This window comes from Loxodonta africana, chromosome 7 (assembly GCF_030014295.1).
Source record: "Loxodonta africana isolate mLoxAfr1 chromosome 7, mLoxAfr1.hap2, whole genome shotgun sequence".
In the NCBI taxonomy this organism is placed as follows: domain Eukaryota; kingdom Metazoa; phylum Chordata; class Mammalia; order Proboscidea; family Elephantidae; genus Loxodonta; species Loxodonta africana.
Window position 1 is genome coordinate 93338196 of NC_087348.1, and position 27927 is coordinate 93366122.

Below are 27927 nucleotides of genomic sequence, written 5' to 3' on the forward strand. Positions count from 1 at the left end.
CAGGTACTTGGGGTTAGGACTTCAACATATCTTTTCGGGGGTAGGGGGCACAATTCAGTCCATAACAGGCCCTGTTCACTCCCCACGGCTCCTAGGAACCAGAAATTTTTGAAAGCACGTATGGTAGTATTAGACTTTAAAATCTTACGTTAGCATTCTGCAAGGCACTTCCATTTACTAAATGTATTGCCTGCTCTCCATATGTCCTCTACTGTGCCAGGTGCTGAGGATATACAAAGATGATTAAGACATTGATCCTACCTCAATGAGATTACAGTCCATTTGAGGGCATCAGACTTGTAATCAAGTCGATCAAGAAATATTTATTGAATTCATGCTATGTGTTAAGGACTTAGAAGTTTAACTCAAAGAAGTGGGGATCATCAGTTCTATTTGGATAGAATCAGAAGACTTTATAGAGAAGATGATACCTGAACGGTCTTTCAAGATGAAATAGTTTTCCCCTGACTAAAGAAGGGCAAGAGGACATTTTAGGTTGGGTGATCAGAAATAAAGAAACATGAACTATCATGCACAATCCTGTCACATTTATTACTTTATTTTTTTTAAAAAACAAGGAAACTGAGACTCAGATTAGTTAAGTTTTCCAGAGGCATATCAGTTGCGGCAGAGCTAAAATCATCCTTTGTCTGTTTGATTCTGAGATCCATATTATGACTGTCATATCCCAGTTTTCTTCCTTGTTTTGAATGCCCTCTACCAAACTTCTGACAACTTTTTAGTGTTCTGTAGCAGCTGCATTCTGGTTATTCTATAATATTCACGATACTTTGCTGGCATAGTCTTTATATTCCATGTTTGGCAAACTTCACCATAGTGGTCCAACTTTTCTTGTCCTTTTCTAAATGGGTAAGTTATTGTTAGAGTATGCCAAGGATACCTGGACGCAACCAGAGAAAGTTGTCCAGTGAAGAATATTCTTCCAAGTTCATTGACCGACACATTTGGCTTAAAAAAAAAAAAAGTGTATGCGTGTGTATTTTTAAGTAATCCATAACATGAGAGCCTTTTGTGGTAATGAGACCCAGATTTCCTTCTGTGTCTGTATCCCTTTATGCAGGCATGATTTCTTGGAAAGGAGAGCCCATATGTCAAACAGTGTCTCATTGAGAACAAGGAATGATTCAATCCATAGATGCTGTGGCAGTGATTAGAATCTTAAATATTTTGTCCTGTCTGGATCAGTGGGTGCTTGGTTCCTTATCAAATCAGCTGCCTCAGTGATTGGGAAGGCAGGATGGTAAGAGCTTTTAGATCACTTATTGTACTTGGATGCATTTGAATATTAATAGTTTTCCAACATACAAATCAAAGGGACATTTGAATTAATTTATGGTGTTTTAAATGGCCATTGTGTGTTTGTGGGATTTATTGTCATAAAAATTACACAAAAGCTGCAGCCCTGAGTGGCAACCTATATTCAAAACATAAATTAAAAAAATATTTATTATGAGGAAACTTTGGGTTTTTGTTTTGTCTTTAAACTTCTTAAAACATTGTTAGAAGTAGGATCTTTTTCACTTACCTGAGTCTTATAGTTCATTCGTGTTTTTCCCTGCCCCTTCCCACCCCCCCCAACTTCTTCTCGCCAACAAAATTATCTGTGACCTTTTAACCCCCAGAGTAGCATAAGGAACACAAACCCCTGCTCTGCATTAAAAAAAAAAAAAAAAAAATTAGGTGTTAGGAACGTCATCAATGCTTACTGGAAAAGCACACCCCAGAGAGCCAGGTTTTGGCTTTGGCAGGTAAAAAGTCTTTCAGATCTCAGAATGCTGGAAACCTTAAACCTTTTGGCTTTTTAGCTAAAGTGATTGGCAACAGAATGTGACATGTGAGGTTGCATGGCCAGCAATAGCCATAATTAACCACATGAGCTCACATTTTCCCACTGGAGGTTCAGTGGTCTTGGGGTGATGAAAGTGACTTCCCTACCAGGAGGTGGTTTTCCTTTTGAGGGTGTTGGAATACCCTTGGGCCCTGTAATGTTTCACCCGTGGTCCTTTTAAAATGCTTTTTAATATAAAGCCTCAATATTGGAAATCCAACACCACCGTGTTTAATAGTGAGGCTATGACTGAGCACTGTGGCCTAGAGTGGGAAACTATCTAGGATTTTTAATTGGTGGAGCAGGGAGTCTTATGTTGAGTGTGAATAACCTGAATCAAAGCTGAACTCCAATATTATCCAATTTTCAGTTTTTTGCTATTTCTTTTTGGTTTCTGATTTCCATGTGCAGGCTTCTTTCAGAGATGCATTTTTATCTTTAAATCAAAATAAAATTGTTTTGATCATTGGGGGAGGTGATGTTAGAAGACCAATTTTTGCTCTTTGAAATAGAGATGTGGATGTATCATCAAAATAAGCAAATATAGTTTTATAGTATCACTTCTTTAGTAATATGGAGAAAAAGGTAGATGTGTGAGGGCTTAGCATTAGAAAGATTTTTAAAAATATAGCTTGCATTTGACCCGTTTGGAATGCTAATTATGAGGCCTGTTGCTGCTTTCTGGAAGTTTTCAAATCCTTTTCTGTCAGGTCATATAGGAAAGGAAAAGCTTAGTATAAAGCACAAACAGGAGGTACAAACCGTAAGCACCTCTCCATCTTCCCTCTCCCCTCAAACGAAAGTTCTTGAAGACTAAGTCCTTTTACTGTTAGGAATATTTTGAATTTGATAAGCCCTATTCTTTACAGAAAGCAGGAGGCAGGATTCAGCAACCTCTGAAGGAAGTAACAGTCCCAGCTGTGACTCCAGGGATAGATAAGGAGCTGGGTTGTAGACATAATTCTCCCGCTTGTTTCGTCACTCATGATTTCTATTTATGTGGCTTTGACCAAGCCATTTATACCCCCTTAAATCTCATTTGCCTCATCTCTAAATTTATAGGGTCAGATTCAGTGACTTCTAAGGTTTCTCTTAGCTTTAACATTATATGATGATGAATTTATAAGAGATCTTAATGTAAAGTACTTTTAGTCCCAAAGGTAGTATAATTTACAGGTTTCAATAGAAATAAAATGTTGTAGCAGTACTTAAGGTACTTGGGTGGAACTTGGGGCAAGAGTACATGTTCTCTAAAGATAATTAGGACTCTAGTCATTTAGGGCCTGACTCGGCAGTTATTTGAAGTGAATGCTGTTTGATTTTTCATGAGTTTGTTTTGAGTGAGTCTGTTTACCAACAGGAGACATTAGTTGAGAGCCTATTCTCTGTCAAGCATGTTACAAATCACAGAGGACTCACCGACTTTGTCATGTGTTCTTTGCCCTTACTAAAACAGTATAAAGAAACTAAGGTATTACACATGTGTTATATGCTTGAGACATTCTAGTTTCCCAAGTTATAACATTATGTATTCCACAGTCAAGTTCTGAGACAGTATGGTAGAATGGTTAAGGACAGAGTCTTTGGCGTCGGGCCAACCTATTTACTAGTTGTATTGTTTTGGACAAGTTCCTTAACCTCTTCGAGCCTTAGTTTCTTCATCTGTAAAATGAATGAAATAGCATATATAAGGTGCCCAGTTTAGTAACTGTTGGTGAATTAGTAACTGTCACATATAAAGTACTGTGGACAATTCCTGGCAGAATAAAAGTTTTAAAGGTTACCAGCTTTTATAGAATGATCAAAGAGAAATCAAGGGTGTTCTATAGTAGTCAAGGATGGAGAATTCACTGAGGAAGGGATGGCTGTAGTGATATTCCTGCCATAAAAAGTTAGGGCTTAGACAAGCAGGTACAAATATATAAGAGGAATTTAAAAAATACTACCCTCAGAAGCGGGAAATAGTCCAGCCAAGGTCATCTTGATCATTTCAGCCCTTCTCTGTCCAGCTAGGGTATTACAGATCACATGTTAAATTTTTTTGAGCAAGAGAGGAAAGAGAAAGGGTGTGTTGGGGGGCGGGGTGGGTGGGTGAGTGTGTGCGCGCAAGTGCACGTACACTGTAGAATATTTTGGGAGTACTGTATATACCAAGCAGTTAATTTTTCCTTTCTCCCAGGGAAAGCTGAAAACTTTTTGTCTCATTACTCACAATTGTGAGTACCTGAATGATCACTTGTCACCCGGTAGGTGGTGGCAGAAATCTGAATGGGGATTTTGAAGTGTAATTATCTGTGGCTTCTTAGAAGCTGCATGTTCTGTCTGTTAGGGTACATACATTCTTCCCGAGAGTTGCCTCCACCTAAATTGCATGAATAGGAAACATTTTTCCTCTTATCCTTTCTCAAACTTCGTAAACTTAGTTATGCAAATTGTCTTTACCAATATCAAGAGCATACCCCATAAAGAGGTGTTACGCTATTTCGCTTCACTTCAGAATTGATAGTGTTGTACCGTATTGCCTAGAAAGCTGTTAATGAATAAAATGTATAATGCGTATATAGTGCATTATGTTTAAACCCCCAAAACTGGTTTTCACATCATGTGATAGACTCATTATTTGTCCCTTTAAAAATGCTGAGGAGAAAGAAATAGATATTTAAACGTTCTAGAAACTTTTTCTTAAGATATATATCAAATGTTCATCGCATCACATTAGTTACTGGGAAATAATTTTGAAATCTAGTAGGTGAAATTCCAAGGGTTGTTAATGTGCTTAGATTTGTATAAAATTCATATATAATTAGATAAGTGATTAATATTTTATTTACCATTTATTTCTTATAAAACCTCTTTTTAAAATTTATTATCTCATAGTTACATGTATAAGTTAAATAATTGTTTTCTTCTCTGCTTGTAATTTACAGCAAAAGATGATGGAAGCATTGCTGTTGCCCTTGGTTACACTGCACATTTGGTCTCCATGATTTCCTTTTTCCTACAAGTGCCCCTCAGATATCCTATAGTTCATAAGGGATCTAGATCAACAATCAAAGATAATATTAATGACAAGCTGACTGAAAAGGAGAGAGAGTAAGTATCTTTTTTCATGCTTTTAACATCAAGCCAATATGAAACGTGAGATATTAAAAATATAAAATATGGCCTAAGTTGTAGCAATTTTATTTAACCTTTGTGCTACATTCTTTTAAATAGAATGTAGTCATTCATTTAGATTTTAGTTGTTCATCTTCGTCGCTTCCAAAAATTACTCATGATAGCAAAATTGACTCATTTAAGTCTAATTTGCTTTCTTTTCACCTTTTTGGAACACATATACTCTACAAATATTCATGTAGTACTTGCTACCTGCTAGTCCACAAGTGAACAAACCAGGAAATGGGAAAAAGGTTTGTCTTGGATATCTAGTGCTGCCGTAACAGAAATACTACAAGTGGATGACATTAACAAAGAGAAATTTATTTGCTCACAGTAAAGTAGGCTAAAAGTCCAAATTCAGGGCATCAACTCCAGGGGAAGGCTTTCTCTCTCTGTCAGCTCTGGAGGAAGGTCCTTGTCCTCAATCTTCCCCTGGTCGAGGGGAGCTTCTCAGGCTCAGGGACCCCAGGTCCAAAGGATTTGGTCTGCTCCTGGTGCTGCTTTCTTGGTGGTATGAGGTCCCCAGTGTCTCTGCATGCTTCTTTCTTTTTCCAATCTTGAAGTGGAATTTACTAGAAATCAATAATAAAATCCCCAACTATGTGTATATTAAACAATATACTTTTAACCTATAGGTCAAGGAAGAAACCATAATGTAAATTTAAAATTATTTTTAATTGAATGATAATGAGAATATAGTTATCAAAACTTGTGAGGTGCAGCTAAATCTGTGGTCAGAGGGAAGTGTATACCCTTAAGTGCATATATTTGGAAATGCTGGTGGCGTAGTGGTTAAGAGCTGTGGCTGCTAACCAAAAAGTCGGCAGTTCAAGCCCACCAGGTGTTCCTTAAAAACCCTATGTGGCAGTTCTACTCTGTCCTATAGGGCCACTATGAGTCAGAATCGACTCGACGGCAGCAGGTTTTTCTTAAGTGCACATATTGGAATAATAGGAAGATTTAAAAATTAATCAATTAAGTGTCCATCTGAAGAAACCAGAGAAAGAACAGTAAGCTAAGCCCTAGGCAAGTAGAAGGAAGGAAATAATAAAGAAAATACCAAAACCAAACCAAACCCGTTGCTGTTGAGTCGATTCTGACTCATAGTGACCCTATAGAACAGAGTAGAACTACCCCATAGAGCTTCCAAGGTGCAACTGATGGATTTGAACTGCCGACATTTTGGTTAGCAGCTGCAGCACTTAACCACTATGCCACCAGGGTTTCCAATAAACATAATAGCAAACATTAAATGGAGAGCTGTACAATGGAAAAAATAATAAAAGTAGAAGTCATAGTCATTGAAACAACTAGAAAAAGCCCGTAGGAGGACTAATTTAGAAACAGAAGAGAGAAGAAGAAATTACCAGTATGAGGAATGAAAAAAAAAAAAGACTTCACTACACATATAAAAAAAACTACTACCCACTACTGTCGAGCTGATTTTGACTCACAGCGACCCTACAGTACAGAGTAGAACTGCCCCATAGAGCTTCCATGTCTGTAAATCTTTACAGAAGCAGACTGCCACAGAACGGTCTTTCTTTCTGCCACAGAGGGGCTGGTGAGTTCAAACCACCAACCTTTTGGTTTACAGCTGAGTGTTTTAACCACTGTACCACCAGGGCTTCCTTCACTACAGATATATACTTATAAAAAGATATGCTAATAAATTTGAAAATTCAAATGAACAGGCTAGACTTCTAGAAAATAAAACTTTCCAAAACTGATCCATGAGTGATTGGAGTTTACAAAATACTGCGTTTTGCTAAAGGGAAGTGGATGTAGAGTATTCTATGTTAAGTTATTCTCGACCCTGACTGGTGGTGCAGTGGTTAAAGTGTGTGGCTGCTAACCAGAAGGTCGCTGGTTGGAACCTACCAGCCTCTCTGCAGGAGGAAGATGTGACAGTCTGCTTCCATAAAGATTATTAGCTTTGGAAACCCTGTGGGGCAGTTTTACTCTGTCCTGCAGGGTAGCTATCTAAGTCATCTAGTGCTGCTATAACAGAAATACTGCAAATGGATGGCTTAAACAAAGAGAAATTTATTTTCTCACAGTCTAGTAAGGTAGAAGTACAAATTCAGGGCATCAGCTTCAGGGGAAGACTTTCTCTCTCTGTTGGCTCTGGAGGAAGGTCCTTCTCATCAATCTTCCCCTGGACTAGGAGCTTCTTCACACAGGAACCCCGGGTCCAAAGGACGGGCTCTGCTCCTGGCACTGCTTTCTTGGTGGTATGAGGTCCTCATGTCTCTACCTACTTCCCTCTTCTATATTTCAAAAGAGATTGGCTTAAGACTCTATCTAATCTTGTAGATATCTCATCAATATAACTGCTACTAATCCATCTCATTACATCATAGTGATAGGATTTACAACACATAGGGAAATCACATCAGATGACAAAATGGTAGACAATCATACAATACTGGGAATCATGACCTAACCAAGTTGACAGATATTTTGAAGGGGGCACAATTCAATTCATGACAGTCGCTATGAGTGGAAATGGTCTCGGCAGCAACAAGTTTCAGGTTTTATGGCTGTACATTAGAGTCAACATGGGAGCCTTTAAAAATAAGCTTCTGGCCCCCAGATTTCTAGTCTCTCCTCCAGAGATTCTGATTCCATTAGTAAAAGAAAAATAAATAGGGGTAAGTAATTGGTTTTTTCTTAAAAGCTCATCAAGCAGTTCTAATACACGGTCAGGTTTGTGAACCACTGTTCTAGGTCATGAGAGTGTTGTGTTCATGGTTGTAAATAAATGAACTACCCCCCAACATATTCAGGAAATTGGAAGCAATTCAGTATCACTGTAGTTTAGGAGGCAAAGTGGAGTGTAGAAAGAGAAAGGGCAGGAGAGGTAGGCAGCAGTGGACGAATGTAGCATTGTATCTGGTAGAACCGTTATTCTCAGCTTAGGGGTGAAGGCAGCTAGCACATGTACAGTTTAAATAAATCAGTGCCTTTTCCAAAAGCATTGATTAATGTATAATCCAAGTTTTTTTTTTTTTTTCAAATTCAAAGGAATTTAAACAGAGCCTGAAATTTATGTTTGACAACAGAGAATATAGATTTTATATTTTGAGATGAAATTCACATAACATAAACTTAATAATTTTAAAGTTACAAGTCAGTGGCATTTAGTACAATCACAATGTTGGGCAACCACCCCCTCTATCAAGTCACAAAAGAGTTTCATCACCCCCCCAAAGAAAACCTTATACCTGTTAAGAAGTCACTTCCTACTCTCCAGTCACCCCAGGCTCTGGCAACCACCAATCTGCTTTTTGTCTCTGGATTTACCTCTTGTGGCTATTTCATATAAATAGAATCATAAATATGTAGCCTTTGTGTCTGGTTTCTTACATTTAGTATGTTTTTGAGGTGCATCTACATGGTAGCATGTATCAGTACTTCATTCCTTTTTATGGCTATGTAATATTCTGTTGTATGTATATACCATATCCTGTTTATCCATTCACCTGTTGATGGATATTTGAATTGTTTCCACCTCTTCACTATTATGACTAGTGCTGCCATGAACATCCTTGTACGAGTATTTGTTGGAGTACCTGTTTTCAGTTATTTGGGTATATACTTAGGAGTAGAATTGCTGGGTTATATGGTAATTCTCTGTTTAACTTTTTGAGGAACCACCAAACTGTTTTCTACAGAGTCTGCACCGTTTTACGTTCCCCCGAGCAATGGATGAGGTTTCCAGTTTCTTCACATCCTCATCAACACTGGCTGTTTTTTGTTTTTCTGATCATAGCCATCCTAGTGGGGGTGTTGTTGTTGCTAGGTGCCATTGGATCAGTTCTGACTCATAGGGACCCTATGTACAACTGAACAAAACACTGCCCGGTCCTGTGCCATCCTCAAAATCATTGTTATACTTGAGCCCATTATTGCAGCCAATGTGTCAGTCCATGTCATTGAGGGTCTGCCTCTTTTTCGCTGACCTCTACTAAGCGTGATGTCCTTCTCCAGGGACTGATCCATCCTGATAACATGTCCAAAGTATGTGAGATACAGTCTCGCCATCTTTGCATCTAAGGAGCAATCAGGCTGCACTTCTTCCAAGATAGATTTGTTCATTCTTCTGGCAGTCCATGGTATATATTCAGTATTCTTCACCAATGCCATAATTCAAAGGTATCAATTCTTCTTTGGTATTCTTTATTCATCGTCCAGCTTTTGCATGCATGTGAAGTGAGGTTCCACATATTCCATCCCAAGTCTGTCTTAAGCCATCCCCCAAACCACCTCCAGTTTGCAGCCAAAAAAGTCTTCCCAAAGGTAGGCCTGACCATGTCATTCTGATTAAAACCTGCCAGTGGCTTCTCTTGCTTCCAAATCCATCCTGTTTCTGGGCTGGCTTATAGCCCTTGGCAGTCTGGCTCCTGCCTTCCCTCCCAGTTTCACCCTGCCCTCCAGCCATGCTGAACTTCCTCCAGCTCCCCAAGGCACTTTACTTCCCCTTGCCTCCAGCGTTTTGCACAAAATGTTCTCTCAACCTGAAATGCCTTTTACCTACTCCCTACCACCAGAGCCTGATTCCTCTCTGTCTTTTAAAGAGTTATTTCAGGTCCTCAGATAATTCTTCCTTGATCTCACTTTCCTTCAGGCTGTTAGGTGCCTTCTCTGAGCTTCCACAGTCCCCTGCTTCCTTCCAGCCCCCCAAAAAACCAAACCCGTCTCTGTGGAGTCGTTTCCAACTCACAGCGACCCTATAGGACAGGGTAGAACTACCCCATAGAGTTTCCGAGGAGCACCTGGTAAATTCAAACTGCCTACCTTTCTCGACGGCACTGGGTGGGTTTTACCTTATGGTTAGCAGCTGTAGCTCTTAACCATTATGCCACCAGGGTTTCCCTTTCCAGCCCAGCACTGATCTTTTGGCAGGCCTCCAGTAGGGGTGAAGTGGTATCTAATTGTTCTTTTGATTTGCAATTCCCTGATGACTAATGGAACTAACCAAAAGGTTGGCAGTTGGAATCCACCAGGAGCTCCTTGGAAACTCTGTGGGGCAGTTCTGCTCTGTCCTGTAGGGTCACGATAAGTTGAGATCTCCTTGACAGCAACAGGTTTGGTTAATGACTAATGGGAGCCCTGGTGGCACAGTGGTTAAGAGCTTGGCTGCTAACCCAAAGGTCAGAAGTTCAAACCCACCAGCCACTCCTTGGAAACCCTACAGGGCAATTCTACTCTGTTCTGTAGGGTTGCTATGAGTCTGAATCACCTCAACTGCATCAGGTTTGATTTTTTGGTTTATTGACTAATGATGTTGAGCATCTTTTCATGTGCTTGTGTATGAAAGCCCTTTGCCCTTTTTTTTTTTTTTTTTTCTTTCTGTGCTTTAGGTTGAAGTTTACAGGTCTAGTTAGTTTCTCATACAAAAATTTATACACACATTGTTACGTGACCCTAGTTTCTATCTCTATAATGTGACCTCACATTCCTCCTTTCTGCTCTGCATTTCCTGTGTCCATTCAACCAGCTCTTATCTCTTTCCGCCTTCTCTTCTAGCCTTCAGACAGGAGCTGCCCAATCTTATGTATCTGCTAGAACTAAGAAGCATACTCTCCATGAGTGTCATTTTATGTCTTATAGTTCAGTCTATCCTTTGTCTGAAGAGTTGGCTTTGGGGATGGTTTTAGTTCTTGGTTAACAGAGTGTCCAGGGCCCATGTTTTCTGGGGTTCCTCCAGACTCAACCAGACCACTAAGTCTGGTCTTTTTACTAGAATTTGAGTTCTGCACTCCGCTTTTCTCCTGCACCATCAGGGGCTCTGTTGGTCTTCCCTGTCAGGGTAGTCATTGATGGTAGCCGGCCTCTGCCCATGTTTTAATTGGTCTGTTTGGGTGGTTCTTCTTTTTGTTGTTGAGTTATAAGATTTCTTTATATAGTAATAGATACTAGACCTTTGTTAGATAAGTGTGAAATAGGGGTCCAACTTCATTCTGCTGCATATGGAGATCTAGTTATCCCAGCACTACCTGTTGAAAAGGCTTCTTTCCCCGTTACTGGTCATGTCACACTTGTTGAAAATCAAATGACCATAGATGTATGGACTTATTTTTGGACTCTCTGTTCTACTGGTCTATATGTCTGTCCTTATGCCAGTTTTGACTGTTTTGACTACTGTAACTTTGTAGTAAGTTTTGAAATCAGGAAGTTTGTGTCATCTTCCAACTTTGTTTTTCTCTTTCAAAATTGTTCTGACTGTTTGGGGTTCTTGCAGTTCTACTTAGCCAGGAAGTTCAGAGCTCTACATTAGTCTTTACCTCTGGTTGTGCAGAGTCTAGGGATCAGCCACCAAAGGTGAACACTTATGATCTTTTCAGGTATTTTTTTAGCCTGTGTGTGGCTTGGAAACCCTGGTGGCGTAGTGGTTAAGTGCTATAGCTGCTAACCAAGAGGTGGCAGTTCAAATCCGCCAGGTGCTCCTTGGAAACTCTATGGAGCAGTTCTACTCTGTCCTATAGGGCCGCTATGAATCGGAATCGACTCGACGGCCATGTTTTTGGTTTTGGTTTGTGGCTTTTAAAATTCCCCAGTATGTACAAACACTTTTGAATGCCCTCGTTTCCCAAAGAAATTCTCCCTAGCTTTATTTCCAGACTTTTGGCATTGTGTTGTTTGCCTCAATTGTAACCTTTTGCTCCAGGCATCAGTGGGTCCTTCATTTGCCTTACTGTGTTTTCAAGAAATGCTCTCTGAGTGTCTGCTTTTCTTCCCTGAGTTAAGTGAAACAAAGGCAAGCACCTGTGTCAGTTCTTCAGGTATCCCCCAAGACCGGTTAGAACAGACAACTATAATCCTTTGTGGACAAGGTCTGCTCTAGAACCAGGATCACGCTGCCACACTGAGACTTCAGGCCGCAGTCTTCAAGACCTCCACCAAGCGGGGAAAGCAGGGTGGTCAAGGGCAAGTAAAAAGCTTCAAAGCTTTCCTCATGTTTCTAAGTTGCCTTTTTCTTGATTCAGCATTCACTTGGTTGCTGTAAAATTTTACTATTTTTTTTTCAGAGTTATGAAAAGTTGATTCTCACAGCTTTTGGTTGATTTTCCAATATTTCTGTAGAGGGATAGATTTATGGTGCTGCCTACTCCTCAGCTTTCAGTGATGTCACTAAAGTTAGTTTATTTTGTTTTTCAGCAATGGAAAGCTTTACTTATATAGGATAAAGAGATTACCATGACTAGATGTGTACTTGAGAAAGATCACCTTGTAGTGATTTGGAAAATGGTCCCTGACCTGTCTTAGCTGCTGTATTAATGAAATTTAGTGTCTGTCTGCATTTTTATCAAATCTCTGCGTGATGATTTGATGTGAAATGTTAGCTATGTAGGAAAATCGCTTTGGGAACTTGAAGGGGGAGTGTCCATCAAAACAACACTCTTTCTCCAAATCAGTTGGGAGTTTTAATTTGTAAAGGAGTAGTATAACATGGGCAACTTTGCGTAGTATGCCCCAGTGTGAGTGCAATCAGTGACCTGTTGATTGATCCCCCAAGCAAGCTGGGAAGGCCAGCTAGGTTTAGGTGGGTCTGTTACCCTTTTTCCTTTGGCAACCAGGAGAACCATGGGAATTGCATTCTTGCGAATTAACCTTATATTCTATCTCTGTCTAACCCCCTTTTGTTGAAACATGTATTTTATTGATTCCGATATGCACACTTTTGACATTTAAATATTGCTAAAAATGAGATGCAGCTTACAGTTAATGGCATGTCATATGACGATCAGTCGCATTCATCCTTTCTTAGTCACTCATAAGTTATTGATGGATTTCACAACAAATGGTGTCTTAGATTTAATGAACTATTAAATATCTTATCTGACTGCGTTTTTGTAAAGGACTTCAAATCCTTTTTGGAACAGCATAGATACATCAATAAATATATAAATAAAAACACATATATTAATTTTCTAGTTGTTTGAATCAGCCACTCAGTTCACTGAAAGAGCAGATTAGACATGGCTTTCTTTTCTCCTGAGCCTGTCAGTTTTGTTGTAAACTTTTTCAGGGTATTAGATGGGATCAGTTCTTCATGGGAGATGGAAAATGGGAATTGAATGACTCATTGGACAAATTATACTTAGTGTAATAACCCTAAGAATCCTCCACCCCTGCCCTCTCTGATTACCTGCCTCATCTGGCATGTGAGATATTAGAGTTCAAAGCCCTATTTGGCCAGTTTTGCTGGAAAAAAAAAAAAAAAAAAAAATCCCTGTTTTTTTCCTTTGTCTGCTCTGTTTGAAACACTAGTCTGGACTGATGCCTGGACTAAGCCATTCGTTGTGCACCTGCACACTGTAAAGGGAAACTCTGAAATCTTTTTGCTTTTCACTTTGAGGCTCAGCCCACAAAACACAAAGGAATGTAACCAGAGTTCAGCTGCAATGTTCTTTTCCTCCTCGCTGCTGCTTTCACTGAGGACTGAAAAGTAGGTTTTAAAGTGATTTTTGAAATGAAGTTTGTTAGTTACTGTGCTACTTGTCTAGTAGATAATACATTCAGAATAGATTAGTGAAACAGTCATTGAGCTAGGACCTAGCTTGTCAGAGAATATGGCTTTTTCCAGCCATAAAAGCAGTCTGAGGTTTTTCTTTTTCTTTTTTTCCTCAGAAGGAGAAATAGGGGATGGTGTCATTGGCAGGCACTGTTGAAACTTCTTGGCCTATCCAGGACAAGGCTTTTATAATTCTCTAAAAAATGGTCAGATATTTTTCTGTAATGGAATTTTTGGAACCTAGAATACTTAATGCTGCTTTTCCTATTTTCCTGATTTTTGTGTACTTAAGTGCATTTCTGTGGAAGATCCTGACTAAAACCCCAGGAATTGCCTTTTTTTATCTGATTGATTCCGATTTGTTTTAGAGACCGAAATTCTAGAGTACAAAACCATTGTGATATGTCCAAAATCAGATAATATTGGACCCAGATCATAGTCATTGCATGTGCATCTGATTTTCAGGAGATGGAAACAGTCTGTTTTAATGATCTACCACCTTTTTTGTGACCAGGTGCAAAAGGCGGTCATGCATTCTTACGTATAAAGGGCTGGCCAGACAGGCTTCTAAGCCTCGTGACTTGTCTTTTTTTTCCTTGCAGCCACATAAGACAAATCTAGAGAATTTTTGAGCTTCCCCTCAGTGTAAGTAGGTTGCATTCTGCAAGAAGAGACAAAGGAGTTTACAGAGTAGTCATGAACAAACCGAGTCCTTATCTCTGTATCCCTGAGGCCTACTTTTTGGCCTAGCTGCGCTAACTTGTTGAATAAATAAAAGAATGAGAATTTTTTCTAATTCTCTCCTTGAACAATTAGAATACTTTGAAGATTATTTGAATAAATAGTAAATGTTCTGTAGAAATAGGGACTGGCACTTGAGATTTTGGTATAAAGCTTATATTAAAAACATAAATGAAAATTCCAGAGCTCTAGTTTTCTGACTGCTATAGTTCTGACTCCTTATTTCTGTTATTACCTGCTTTAGGCATACTTATACACTTGTTGACAACAACTTATATTAAGAATTATAGATCCCTTCCTATAAAAAAATTTCAGCTTCTGTTTGTTAATCAAGCTGTTTTAAGGCAGAAAGTTCAGAAATGATTGCTGTTTTCACTAAATTAGCATCTGTTTACTTTTCATGGCGTCCAATTAAATTCAGTGGTTATAGGCTTAAGTGCTATGGCTTTTATTTTAACGTTTCTACTGAGTATCCTATAAATTAGAACATTTCTTATAACTTTTCATCTTGTTATAGTTTATTGCTCAGATGCTGGCATTTGAAGTATTTAGTAGACCCAGACCTCAAACCTTTAAATTGGAAAAAGAACATGATGACTTGAGGCAGTGGGAAAGAGTAGATGAAATGCTTTACTTTTCTATTTTTCCTTGCTGTGCAACTTAAAGGTATAATCAAACAAATATATCTCAGGGTGACTAATATTATTGAAAGGAGCCCTGGCGGCACAATGGTTAAGCGCTCTGCTGCTAACCAAAAGGTCGGTGGTTCAAAACTACCAGCGGCTCTGTGGGAGAAAAGCCCTGGTTATCTGTTTCTGTAAAGATTTCAGCCTGGGAAACTGTGGGGCAGTTCTACTCTGTCATGTACGGTAGCTATGAGTCAGAATCGACTCGATGGCATACAACAACAACGTTATTACTAAATTGAATGACGTACTATTTTTTTCCACTTGATTATAGGAATTTGACCTACGTTAAGAAATCTTCGTTTATCTGAAAACTTTCCCATATATCTGTAGTTCAACTCCGTTTTAATTACCTAAGGGTACATCGAGGAACCCTGGTGGCGTAGTTGTTAAGTGCTACAACTGCTAACCAAAGGGTCGGTGGTACAAATCTGCCAGGCACTCCTTGGAAACTCTATGGGGCAGTTCTACTCTGTCCTATAGGGTCACTATGACTCGAAATCGACTGAACGGCAGTGGGTTTGGTTTTTGGGTAAGGGGGTACCTTATGGAACAGAAATAAAGATTTTTGAAAGTATGTCTCCATGCAGAATTATATGGCTTTTTCCAGCCATATAGTGCCAGAGTATTAGATCATTTGATTCAATCTGTCATTCCAGAAATGGAAAAACAGTTTGAAAGATGAAATAAGGTCATACAACAAGTTAACTAAGCATTCACTTTGATAACGGAGACCTGGTGGCGCGGTGGTGAAGCACTTGGCAGCTAACTGAAAGATTAGTGGTTCAAACCCAGCAGCCGCTCCTTGGGGGAAAGATGCAGCAGTTTGATTCCATAAAGATTACAGCCTCAAAAACCCTAAGGAGCAGTTCTACCCTGTCCTACAGCTTTGCTATGAGTTGGAATTGACTCGAAGGCCACGGGTTTGGTTTGGCTTAGTTTTCACTTTGATAAGGCCCACTGAGGAAAGGCAAGCCCAGAAGGTGGTATGCCAATTATAAACAAACTCATAGGAGATGGAAGAAGTGTGCTTATCAAAATAGCTCTGTTTTTGAGGTTGAAGTACCCTTTTTTCTGATCTAAGGAAGTTGAAAAATACTGTGATGTGAACCCTGTATGATAAACAGCATCTTTTCCATTGAAAATATTAATTATTTGAATCTCAATGATCAGTTAGTTCACCTGACATTTGTTTTTTCTCTAAAAAGTACAATGTAAAATGTCTTTTCTCCTCTCTTGCTTCAGTTTAAACTTAGTGGAATTTGTTTTTGTTTTTTATTTCCAAATACTTGAGGCTTTGGAGTCATGTTGGCTTCACCTCTCCTTGCTGAGTGTCTGTGGAAATGCCGTTCTCTCCTAATCTTGATTCTCCGGGTATAATCCCAATACCGCGAGGGTATTGTGAGTATTAAATGAAGCACCATGCCTGGCACGCAGAAGATGCTTAACAAAACTTTACAACTACTATTACGCACATGTTGAGCTTTGCAGCGTGAATTCCCGGCAGCTGTGTAAATGGTTTGCTGATTCTAGGTGCTAGAAGGAAGGATGGGCCTAATAAAAGATGAGTAAAAATTAACAATCCAACCCAGTGGCATAGTGCTGTATTTCCTTTTGTAATAATACCAAAAGGTACATCATCTTGTGGTGTAAATGCTTAGGACTAGTGAGGTGTCCCAGAGTGCAGGGGCACGTTTTTACTTTAACTCTGCAGAAGAGTTTACTGCCTAATATTCACTAATGATTCAAACAAGTATCTGTATCCTGGGAAACTGTTGGTAAGTGAATGCTTAAGCCTCTATTCTTAAAAGGAGGTATAGAGCATGTTCAAACTAAATAGTTCCCAGCCTGGCCTCCTCCTTACCTTCTCCATCTTATCTCCAGTTCGCTCCCTGTTCATATCCTGTGCTTCAGTCAGACAACAATTGGCTATCTTCCAAACACATCACGTTATTTCCCACCTCTGTACTCACTGTCCATGCTATTCTGTTTACCTGCAATGTTCTCCGTTTTCATTTCTAAAGTCATAGTTGTGGTTGTACATAAGCCTTTGCCTTATTATCTAGAACTTCCTCATAAACTCTTGCTTGATTCCTGATAGTTTAGTGTATTCTCATAGCCCTTTGTAACCCTAGTAACAACTCTGTACACATAGCATCTTAAAAATGAAGTGCTTTCATATATATTCATTGAATTTTAACAACAGCCCAGCGATACAGGTGGTGTATTAGTTGTGTTATTCTTGTCTGAAATATTTTCAGTATAGAAGCTGCATCTTAGTCATGTTTAAACTTTCTTCCATGCCTTGCAGAGAGCCATGTATTATGTAGACACTCAATAAATTGAGAGAACAGAGCAAAAAGGATGTTCAGTTTTTGCAAATGCTATTAGGTAATCTGACACTCCATAGCATAGCCCACAGTTTTAAGTCTAGATGCTCTGGCCAGGACAGTTATTTCAGAGAGCCCCAAAGGACCATGGCAAGCTATTACCTTCTGTGTGTGCTGTAATCCCAGGCACAGGCAGCAGTGCTGATGGGGTTGTGTTCAGGGGTGAGAGCAAAGAACATGTTTTAAAATGAGGAATTCCCATGGAAATTCAGGCAGGAGAGATCACTAAAATAAAAATGTAGAAGGTGATGCCTGGGTGAGACAGGAAATGAACACCTTGTGAAGATTAGGCATTCCACTGAGAGAAAGGAAATGTGGAAAATGAGTCAAGAGTAATTCAACTATTTCATCACCGACCCTTGGAAGTACATTGTTGTGTGTGTTGTTTTAATGAAGTGTGCTTTTATAGTGCTGATGTTATTATCTGGACTGGGAAGTCTTCTCTAGCATTATTGTCATCTCAGCTTTCTGCAACCAACTAAATTAAAATACAGTAATGTAATGGGACAGTGGGATAAGAAAGAAAACCAGATGACTCTGACATGTGACCCCAACCTGAACTTACTGCTTTTCTGGTTTGCAGTGTACTCAAATTAGGATAGAAGTTCAATGAAATGCTTTGTGGGGAGGTTTGTCATGGGTTAAAGATTGTTACATTATTAGAATATGTGAGACCAGTGTTTCTTTGCAGATCCCCAGAACATTAGTGACTTTTCCATATAGTCCATGAACTGGCCTTTTGTAGTACCTGTTAATATTTATCATACGACTGCATAGAAGCTTTGGATTCTAATAAAAATTAATCATTTACTTTACTAAATAAGACTTTTTTTTGGTATTGCATTGAATGTAGCACAATTCTTTCCCTTAATTTTCCATTGTTTGATTTTTTGATAGGTAAAGAATGGAGGAGAGGAGGATAATTATGTCAAGCCAGAGGGTTTAGAATAGATGTTTATGGGATGTTTTGATTTTATGAAGAAATAAATAGTAGCTATATCTGTGGGAGCTCTGTTGGCACAGTGGTTAAGAGCTCGACTCCTAACCAAAAGGTTGGCAGTTCAAATCCACCAGCCACTCCTTGGAAGCCCTGTGGGGTGGTTTACTCTGCCCTATAGGGTTTTTTATAGGGTTGCTATGAGTTGGAATTGACTCGACAGCCATGGGTTTGTTTTTTTTTTTTTTTTGGTTTTATACAACTGTGAATGAGGAAGAAAGCTATTTTTAGGTAGAAGTGAAATTAACTTCCCCAAAGCATCTTATTATAATTATTCTCTAGACAGTTTTCTGAGGATAACATAGATGTCTTAGATAACAGTATCATTGTAAAATAAATTTGTTACTCTTTTAACCAGAAAGTTCTGTTGACTGCCGTATTTTTATACCTCTCAACTATGATAATTTACAGTTAATAAGGATGATCACCAAAAGTAACTCCTGAATCAGATTAAATTACCAAAGTAATTTTAATGGTGTTTTTCTTCTTTAATTCCTTGAAAATGAAAAACTGATAGGATAATTCATATATAGTTAGGTCACAAAACAAAAACCTAACCCATTGCCATCGAGTCAATTTTGACTCCTAGTGACTCTATAGGACAGAGTAGAGCCACCCCATAGGGTTTCCAAGGCTGTAATCTTTATGGAAGCAGACTGCCACATCTTTCTCCCATGGAGCAGCTAGTAGGTTTGAACTGCTGAACTTTCAGTTAGCAGCCTAGCACTTAACCACTGCACCATCAGGGCTTAGATAAATTACAAGAGAGTTAAATTATAACCTGAGTCAACAGAGCAGGTTATGTATATCACAAGAAAGTCAAGCCATGTGTTAAGGACTAGTACATACTAGGCACCACACAAGTAAAATTACTCAGCTGCTAAGCTGGCATTGAAGATGGACAGCATGTCAGCAGACAATCTTAACTTACCATGATAAGGCTGTGTTAGAGATCAGCATAGGATTGGGTTGGGGGTAGCTAGCAAAGGGATGGTTGCGGAGATGGCCCCTAAACATCTGAGCTCCTGAGTATGGAAGAGGATTAGGAGCTATCCAGACAAAGACTAGATGTAACAGAAAGCAAAACAAAAAAAAAACCCAAACCCGTTGTCGTCAAGTTGATTCCAACCCCATATGTTAGAGTAGAACTGCTCCATAGGGTTTTCTTGGTGATAGTCTCTATGGAAAAGAAGCTCTGGTGGTACCGTGGGTAAGTGCTTGACTGCTAACCAAGAGGCTGGCAGTTTGAACCCATCAGCCACTCCACGGGAGAAAGGTGTGGCAGTCTGCTTCCATAAAGGTTACAGCCTTGGAAACCCTATGGGCCAGCTCTAATCTACCCGATGGCATGTTAAAAAAAAAAAAAAAAGCCTTTTATGCCTTCATGTAGATTCCGACTCATGGCGATCCAAGTGTTTCATAGCAGAGCTGTGCTCCATAGCATTTTTAATGGCTGTAATCTTTTGGAAGTAGATCTCCAGGCCTTTCTTCCATGGTGTTTCTGGGTAGATTCGAACTACCAGTCTTTCAGTTAGTAGCTGAGCTCTTATACATATGCACAAAATAGAAATGACATCTCTCCATTGACCAGAGCTTCTTGTTCCTCACCCTGCCTGATAAGTGAATTCACTACAAGTCGCTCAGCTGCTCGCTTTTAGGCATAGATAAAAGAAAGATAATGTAAGCTTCTATATTAATCTTTAGTCTATGTAAAAATTAAAATCACTCTCAAAGATTATTAACTTCAAGTAATTAATATTTATTCCTTTATTCGGCACATAGTAATAGTTTTGGATCACAGATTAGTTATAATAAATAAAAGATTAATTTGTCATAAACATGTAGTTGTTTTCACATATAATTTCTAACAGATAAAATGGATTGGCTTTTAGGTAGTGAAAATTGCATATTCTAACTTAGAAAGGGAGAAAACACCTTTCCCATTTACTCTTCTGAAAGAACTTTGGCATTAGGCGTACTTTGAACCAGTTTACTTCATCTCTGTAGCCGCAATGCACTAATCTGAAAAATGAAGATAATAGCTTTACAGAAATGTGAAGAATAAAAGAGAGAATTCATGTAAATGATAATACTCAGTAGATATTTGTACACTGAATAAATGAACATAGTAGTCACTAACCAAAAAAACCAAACCCAGTGCCGTCAAGTCGATTCCGACTCATAGTCGGACCCTATAGGACAGAGTAGAACTGCCCCAGAGAGTTTCCAAGGAGCGCCTGGTGGATTCGAACTGCTGATCCTTTGGTTAGCAGCCGTAGCACTTAACCACTATACCACCAGGGTTTCCTAGTAGTCACTACATAATATTTTTCCAGTTCTATCTAAACTTAACTGATTTTATTTCATGCCCTAGAAATAAGACTCATGGGCTTCTAGAATTCTAAAGGTCCTTAGCTTTTTTTTTTTTTTCTAGCTTAGTGAAGGATTTTTTTTTTTTTTTTTTATCTAAACTGATTTTATTTCATGCCAGTAGAATTAAGACTCACGGGCTTCTAGAATTCTAAAGGTCCTTAGCTTAGTGAAGGATTTCTAAAATAAGTCACCAAAAACTACTGACCTAAGAGAAACAATCCATAAATTTGACTTCATTAAAACAAACACTTGCATAACAAAAGAAAACATAAAGCAAATGAAAAAGGCAAGCTGCAGATCCAGAGAAATGATTTGTATCACAGACATTAACCAAGGATTAATATTCAGAATATACAAATAACCTTTACTTATCAATAAGAAAAGAGCAATCAATCCAGTAGAAATAAAGACATAATATATAAAGAAGCCATTAAGAAGAAAAAACCCTGAAAGTCCGATGAGATACTCAGCCTCACTAGTAGTTAGGAAAATGTGAATTAAAACCAGAAGGAGATACAATTTTATATCCATCAAACTGGCAAAAATTAGAATTTTTAAAACCAAATTTGGTGAATATGTAGAGGAAAAGGAACTCTCATCCTCTGCTTGTGAGAATTTCAACCATTCATCTGTATCAGCGGGCAATTTGACAACACAGTTAAATCCACACAAACCCTGCTCGACATAACCCCACTCCTGGTTATATACTAGTGAAGCTTTTTACGAATATTTATTGTGTGTATATACATAGTTAAATAAATTACCTCTTGGTTACCTCAGTTTTCCTTTACTGGAATTATTCACAGTTATATTGCTAGTATTTAATTTTTTTTTAAGCGTTCTGTCCTTTTGTATTGGCCCTTCCGTAGTTTCCATCACTGCGCAGCACTTTTAATTTTTTTGAAGTCTCCTCTCTTTAAGACTAGAATACATGTCTCACTGTATGTGGCTTCTCATTCCTTTCTCATTGTTAACACAGTGTTGATGTGAGTGGTTACCTTGTCTCATAATCGGTGTATTTTCTTATACCAATTTTTGCTTCTTGATTGGTTTTAAAAATATAGTAGCATTCTCCATATTTCCTTTTCAGCAAAGGTTGTCGTTAATAATGCCCAGAATTTTGAGTGCTACTCGTTTGTATTATTGGAAACCTTTTTTAAAAGGCTTACAAAAGAATTAATTCTTCCCACGTTGCTTGTTAGTAATTTCCATTAATATAAATGACGGCTCCCAGGTTCATGATGTAGAAAGTCTAGTAATGAAATAGCAGAAGTGTTACCTGTAGTTAGTTATAGGAATTTACTGCTGCAAGTTAATTAAACACACCAATAAGCAACTGGAGTATTTTATTATTTTAATATGTATAAATATAAAGCTGGTAAGCTAATGAGAAATGGCAGGTCTCTTGGAGTTTGATTGACACCTGTTCTTAAACTCTCTTAAATATGTAAAGATGAATGAATTTATGGAGAAAACTTCTGTTGTAAGATATTCCGTAGAGGGAATATTTATTTTTGAATGTGCATAGCATAATTTTGTCATTTCTGGCTTTCAGAAAGTTTGTTGTTAGAGGAAAAGCTTTTTTAGAAGTCACCTTCTAATACTGAATTTGCTAAATAGGGTTCTGTGAGAGAGTTGGAAGAATTTCTTTTATTACCTTCTGGTTTCTGTATTTTTTGTGGTTTCTGCATAAATTACGAAATTGGAAGTTCATAAGTAAGTTAAAAAGGAATTTGGTAAATAGCGTGTTTTTTTCCCTCAGAGATTTCTAGGGGAAAATAATAGGTTGAGCTCCTTTCTAAGAAAATATAGGTTGGTCACACTTCACTGAAAGAAATTTCCTTCCCCATTTTGTATCATTTTTATCAGAACCTACCCCGTCTTCCTAGTATGCAACTTGGAATAGACTTTTAACTCAAGTTTGTATTTTTAAATGCTAATTCAAATTATAGTTCATGGTATTAGAATTACAAATGCACAAATGAGCCTGCTCACCTATTGATTTATTAATCAAATGTTTAGTTAGCCTGCTGTGTCAAAACCATTGTTCTAGGTCTTGGGAATATAGTAATGAACAACAACAACAACAAAGGTTTTCTCTTTTCAAAAGAATGATCAGTTTAAAATCAGTTCTGTAAATACTGTTTACTGAGTGTCTATCATAGGAATAGACTGAATGCGAGATGTTTTTATAAAACAGATACAGACTAAGAAAGTGAGCATATTTTGTAATTTGAGTTCATTATCTAATTTGAGAGGTAAAGAAATCACCTTGTTTCACGCCTATGTTTATTCAGTAACACTGCTTCCTTCACCTGGCATTTTGGCAGGTCCTCAAAGTTAAAACCTTGAGTTACAGTATGACCCAGCAATTTCACACTTAGATATATACCCAAAAGAGTTGAAAGCTGGAACGCAAACAGATACTTATACACTGATGTTCCTGGACCACTAGCCACAGCAGCCAAAAGGTAGAAGGAAACAACTTAAATGTCCATCGACAGATGAATGGATAAACGGAATGTGGTATATACATGCAGTGAAATATTACTCAGCCATAAATAGAAATGAAGTCCTGATACACGCTACAATATGAATGAATCTTGAAAACATTATGTCGAGTGAAATCAGTCAACACAAAAGGATAAGTACTGTATGATCCCACTTACATGAAATATCTAGAATTGGCAAATGTAGAGAGACCAGAGTTTATTAGTGGTTACCAGGGATAGGAGGGAGGGAGAAAGAGGGAGTCATGGCCTAGGAGAAACAGTTTCTGTTAATGGTGATGAAAAAATTTGCAAGTGGATAATGGAGGTGGTTGCACAACATGAAGAATGTAATTGAGTCACTGAATTGTACATGTGAAAATGTAAGAAATGTTGAAATGGCAAATGTTTTGCTACATGTGTTTTCACCACAATTTAAAAAAAATGAAGTTACTAAGAAAAAAAAAAAGACAAAGCAAGAATAAAGATTCAGTATTTGACTAGAAGGACTTTAAAAAGTTTTAAGACCAACATAAAAATTGCTTTGTTCAGAACATCTATCTTAGTTTTTTAGTTTTTCAAGTGAAAATAGTACGCTTGAATAACCCGGTGCTCACTCACTGCAAAAATATGCTAACATCAGAGCCTATTTGTTTGGCAAGACTGAAGCAGAGATATAGTAAATAAGTTGTGTTTATCACTCAAAACTAACAGATGGAATAATAGATTATAAATATTGAATTTGAGATACTAGAGTCCATTGTCCTGAGTTTCACGCATTATTATTAGAAGAACAGAGGGTTCCCAGAACTCAGCCCATCACTATGTTCGGCATTGTCTTTTTGGTGGAAATCATTTGACATTTAAAAGGATGTCATGAGCATTACTGCAGCTGTAGGAAAATTGGCCAACCATTATATGAAGGTTTATCAGGAATGAATTTGTTTAAAAGTAATAGGATCCCTAGGGTTTTTTTTTTTGAAATTTTTTTTTGTCCAGAAAATTGTGGGAGAACCCCTTCTTCCATCTAGGATTCAATAAAAAGTTTCTTTTTATAAGTTAGTGAGCGAAAGCTTTAGCACATAAGTAACAACAACAATAGCAAAAAAAAAAAAATCCAGAAAATATAAAGAACCCCTTTGGGTAAGTAATTAAAAAACAAACAGCCCAATAGAAAAATTGTCAAAGGTATTATATCAGAAAAGCAGAATCACCATGACTATTATACGATAAGGGATTTATTATAGGAATAATATCTTTCACAATTGCGAGAGAAGCTGGAGAATGAAGAGTCCAAATGAGGGAGTTGGACGGTCACAGAAAAGATACTAACCAGCCATTCTGGAGCACTGTGTGCAGGGACAACTCAGACTAGGAAGTGGGAAGCCAAGTTCATCCAGCTGTGGAATGGAACCCCAAAGGAGAGCAGGTGTAGACATCTCTGGAAGGCTGTTGCCTCTGCATCTGATGGTCGGCCTGAAGTTGCTATTTGTCAGCAGAGCGAGCAGTTAGGAACAGGAGCTAGATGCAGACCAGGAGTGTAAAGATCAGTTGGAATCTGCAAGCAGCCTTGTGTCTGTCTCATATTGTGTCCAATCACCATGACCTTCACTTATGTCTTTTAAACCTCGTGCAAACTTACCTTTTGTTTTCCTCTGACTTGGAACCATGCAGGCAATAGAATTCTGGGAAATAGTTCCTTTAGTCAAGTTGACACAGTCATAACCCACAACAGATATGAAGAGATCTTGTACTATATTTTAAAAATAGAAATATCAATGACAACAATAGTAATCACTCAGTAAACTATAGTTGCTTTTGCTGTGCTTAGGGTACTTTTCTCAGTGCTTTATATATATTAACTCAATAATTGTCACAAAGGCAGTATGAGATTAGCATTGTTACATCCTCATTATATTGGTGTGTAAACTGAGTCGCACAGAAGTCAAGACCTTTACTTCCAAGGTGAGCAGCAGCAACAATTTGCCAGAATCTAGTAAAATTGAAAATACTGCTTCTAAGCATGTCCCCTAGAGAAACTTGATCAAAGGGGCGTATGAAGATGTTGAATGTATCATTATTTATATCGTTGGTTTTATTGGTTGCTGTCAAGTCGATCTGCCTCATAGCAACCTCATTTGTATTAGTGAAAAGAAAAAAAAAAAAATAGAAACAGCCTAAATCTCCTTCAGCAAGAGTGTAAAGAAATAAAATGTGGAACATTCCTAAGATAGAATGCTAATTAGGAGTTCAAAGGAATGCATTAGGTATGTATATCAACAAAAATAGCTCTCAAAAAACAATATTGAATGAAAAAAGCACGTTGCAGGGTAATATTCATAGTACAATATTATTCATAGAAACACTTGTATTTAAAAGCGTAAAAAGTGATATACACAGATATTCCCTAAATTTATAAAACTAGTAGCAGATGCTGTTGGTTGCCTACCCAGAGCCATTCCTTGTTTTCTCTTTCTCAGCCTAACCCCATTTTTTTAGTTATTCACTCTTCTCATGTGCTCTATGGAAGGTGGGCTCTAGTCCTAGCCCCAGGGAATAAACCATGACTGCCTTTTTACCAATCATGGTAATCCCATTCCACTCATCAAATGATTAGTTTAGGCATAAATTCTATCCCAGTTCTGGCCAGTTCTATTGGGTACTCCTGAGAATGTGCCATCCTTACAATCCTTGTTATGCATGAGCTCATTGTTGCAGCCACTGTGCCAATCCACCTTGTTGAGGGTCTTCCTCTTTTCTGCTGACCCTGTACTCTGCCAGGCATGATGTCCTTCTCCAGGGACTGATCCCTCCTGACAACATGTCCAAAGTATGTAAGACGCAGTCTCACCATCCTTGCCTCTAAGGAGCATTCTGGCCTCACTTTTTCCAATACAGATTTGTTCGTTCTTTTGGCAGTCCATGGTGTATTCAATATTCTTCGCCAACACCACAATTCAAAGGTGTCAACTCTTCTTCGGTCTTCCTTATTCATTGTCCAGCTTTCACATGCATATGATGTGATTGAAAATACTATGGCTTGGGTCAGGCTCACCTTAGTCTTCAGGGTGACATCTTTGCTCTTCAACACTTTAAAGAGGTCCTTTGCAGCCGATTTGCCCGTTGCAATGTGTCTTTTGATTTCTTGGCTGCTGCTTCCATGGCTGTTGATTGTGGATCCAAGTAAAATGAAACCTTCCACAACTTCAGTCTTTTCTCCGTTTATCATGATGTTGCTCATTGGTCCAATTGTGAGGATTTTTGTTTTCTTTATGTTGAGGTGTAATCCATACTGAAGGCTGTGGACTTTGATTTTTATTAGTAAGTGCTTCAGGTCCTCTTCACTTTCAGCAAGCAAGGTTGTGTCATCTGCCTAACGCAGGTTGTTAATGAGTCTTCCTCCAGTCCTGATGTCCTGTTCTTCATATAGTCCAGCTTCTCGGATTATTGTTCAGCATACAGATTAAATAGGTATGGTGAAAGAATACAACCCTGATGCACACCTTTCCTGACTTTAAACCAATCAGTATTCCCTTGTTCTGTCCGAACAACTGCCTCTTGATCTGTGTAAAGGTTCCTCATGAGCACAATTAAGTGTTCTGGAATTCCCATTCTTCGCAGTGTTATCCATAGTTTATTATGATCCACACAGTCGAATGCCTTTGCATAGTCAATAAAACACAGGTAAACATCCTTCTGGTATTCTCAGTTTTCAGCCAGGATCTATCTGACATCAGCAGTGATATCCCTGGTTCCACGTCCTCTTCTGACACCAGCCTGAATTTCTGGCAGTTGCCTGTCGATATACTGCTGCAGCCATTTTTGAATGATCTTCAGCAAAATTTTGCTTGTGTGTGATATTAATGATATTGTTCTATAATTTCCACATTCGGTTGGATCACCTTTCTTGGGAATAGGCATAAATATGGATCTCTTGCAGTCAGTTGGCCAGGAAGCTGTCTTCCATACTTCTTGGCATAGACGAGTGAGCACCTCCAGCGCTGCATCTGTCTGTTGAAACATCTCAATTGATATTCCATCAATTCCTGGAGCCTTGTTTTTTGCCAATGCCTTCAGAGCAGCTTGGACTTCTTCCTTTAGTACCATCGGTTCCTGATCATATGTCACCTCTTGAAGTGGTTGAATATCGACTAATTCTTTTTGGTATAATGACTCTGTGTATTCCTTCCATCTTCTTTTGATGCTTCCTGTGTCGTTTAATATTTTCCCCATGGAATCCTTCACTATTGCAACTCGAGGCTTGAATTTTTTCTTCAGTTCTTTCAGCTTGAGAAACGCCAAACGTGTTCTTTCCTTTTGGTTTTCCATCTCCAGCTCTTTGCACATGTCATTATAATACTTTACTTTGTCTTCTTGAGAGACCCCTTTGAAATCTTCTGTTCAGTTCTTTTACTTCATCAATTCTTCCTTTTGCTTTAGCTGCTCGACGCTCAAGAGCAAGTTTCAGAGTCTCCTCTGACATCCATCTTGGTCTTTTCTTTCTTTCCTGTCTTTTCAGTGACCTCTTGCTTTCTTCATGGATGATGTCCTTGATGTCATTCCACAGCTCGTCTGGTCTTCAGTCACTAGTGTTCAATGTGTCAAATCTATTCTTCAGATGGTCTCTAAATTCAGGTGGGATATACTCAAGGTCATATTTTGGCTCTCGTGGACTTCCTCTGATTTTCTTTAGTTTCAACTTGAACTTGCATATGAGCAATT

At 38.4% G+C, this 27927-nt stretch overlaps 1 protein-coding gene across 7 annotated transcripts in view; it reads left to right on the forward strand.

Annotated features, from left to right (window-relative positions):
• UVRAG (UV radiation resistance associated) overlaps positions 1–27927 on the forward strand; it is a 295043-nt gene that overhangs the window by 160752 nt on the left and 106364 nt on the right. For all 7 annotated transcript variants that reach the window (XM_023538911.2, XM_023538913.2, XM_064288716.1 and 4 more), the window contains one exon: positions 4777–4942. In XM_023538911.2, the coding sequence (XP_023394679.2) occupies positions 4777–4942 (166 nt within the window). The remainder of the gene's footprint in view (positions 1–4776; positions 4943–27927) is intronic.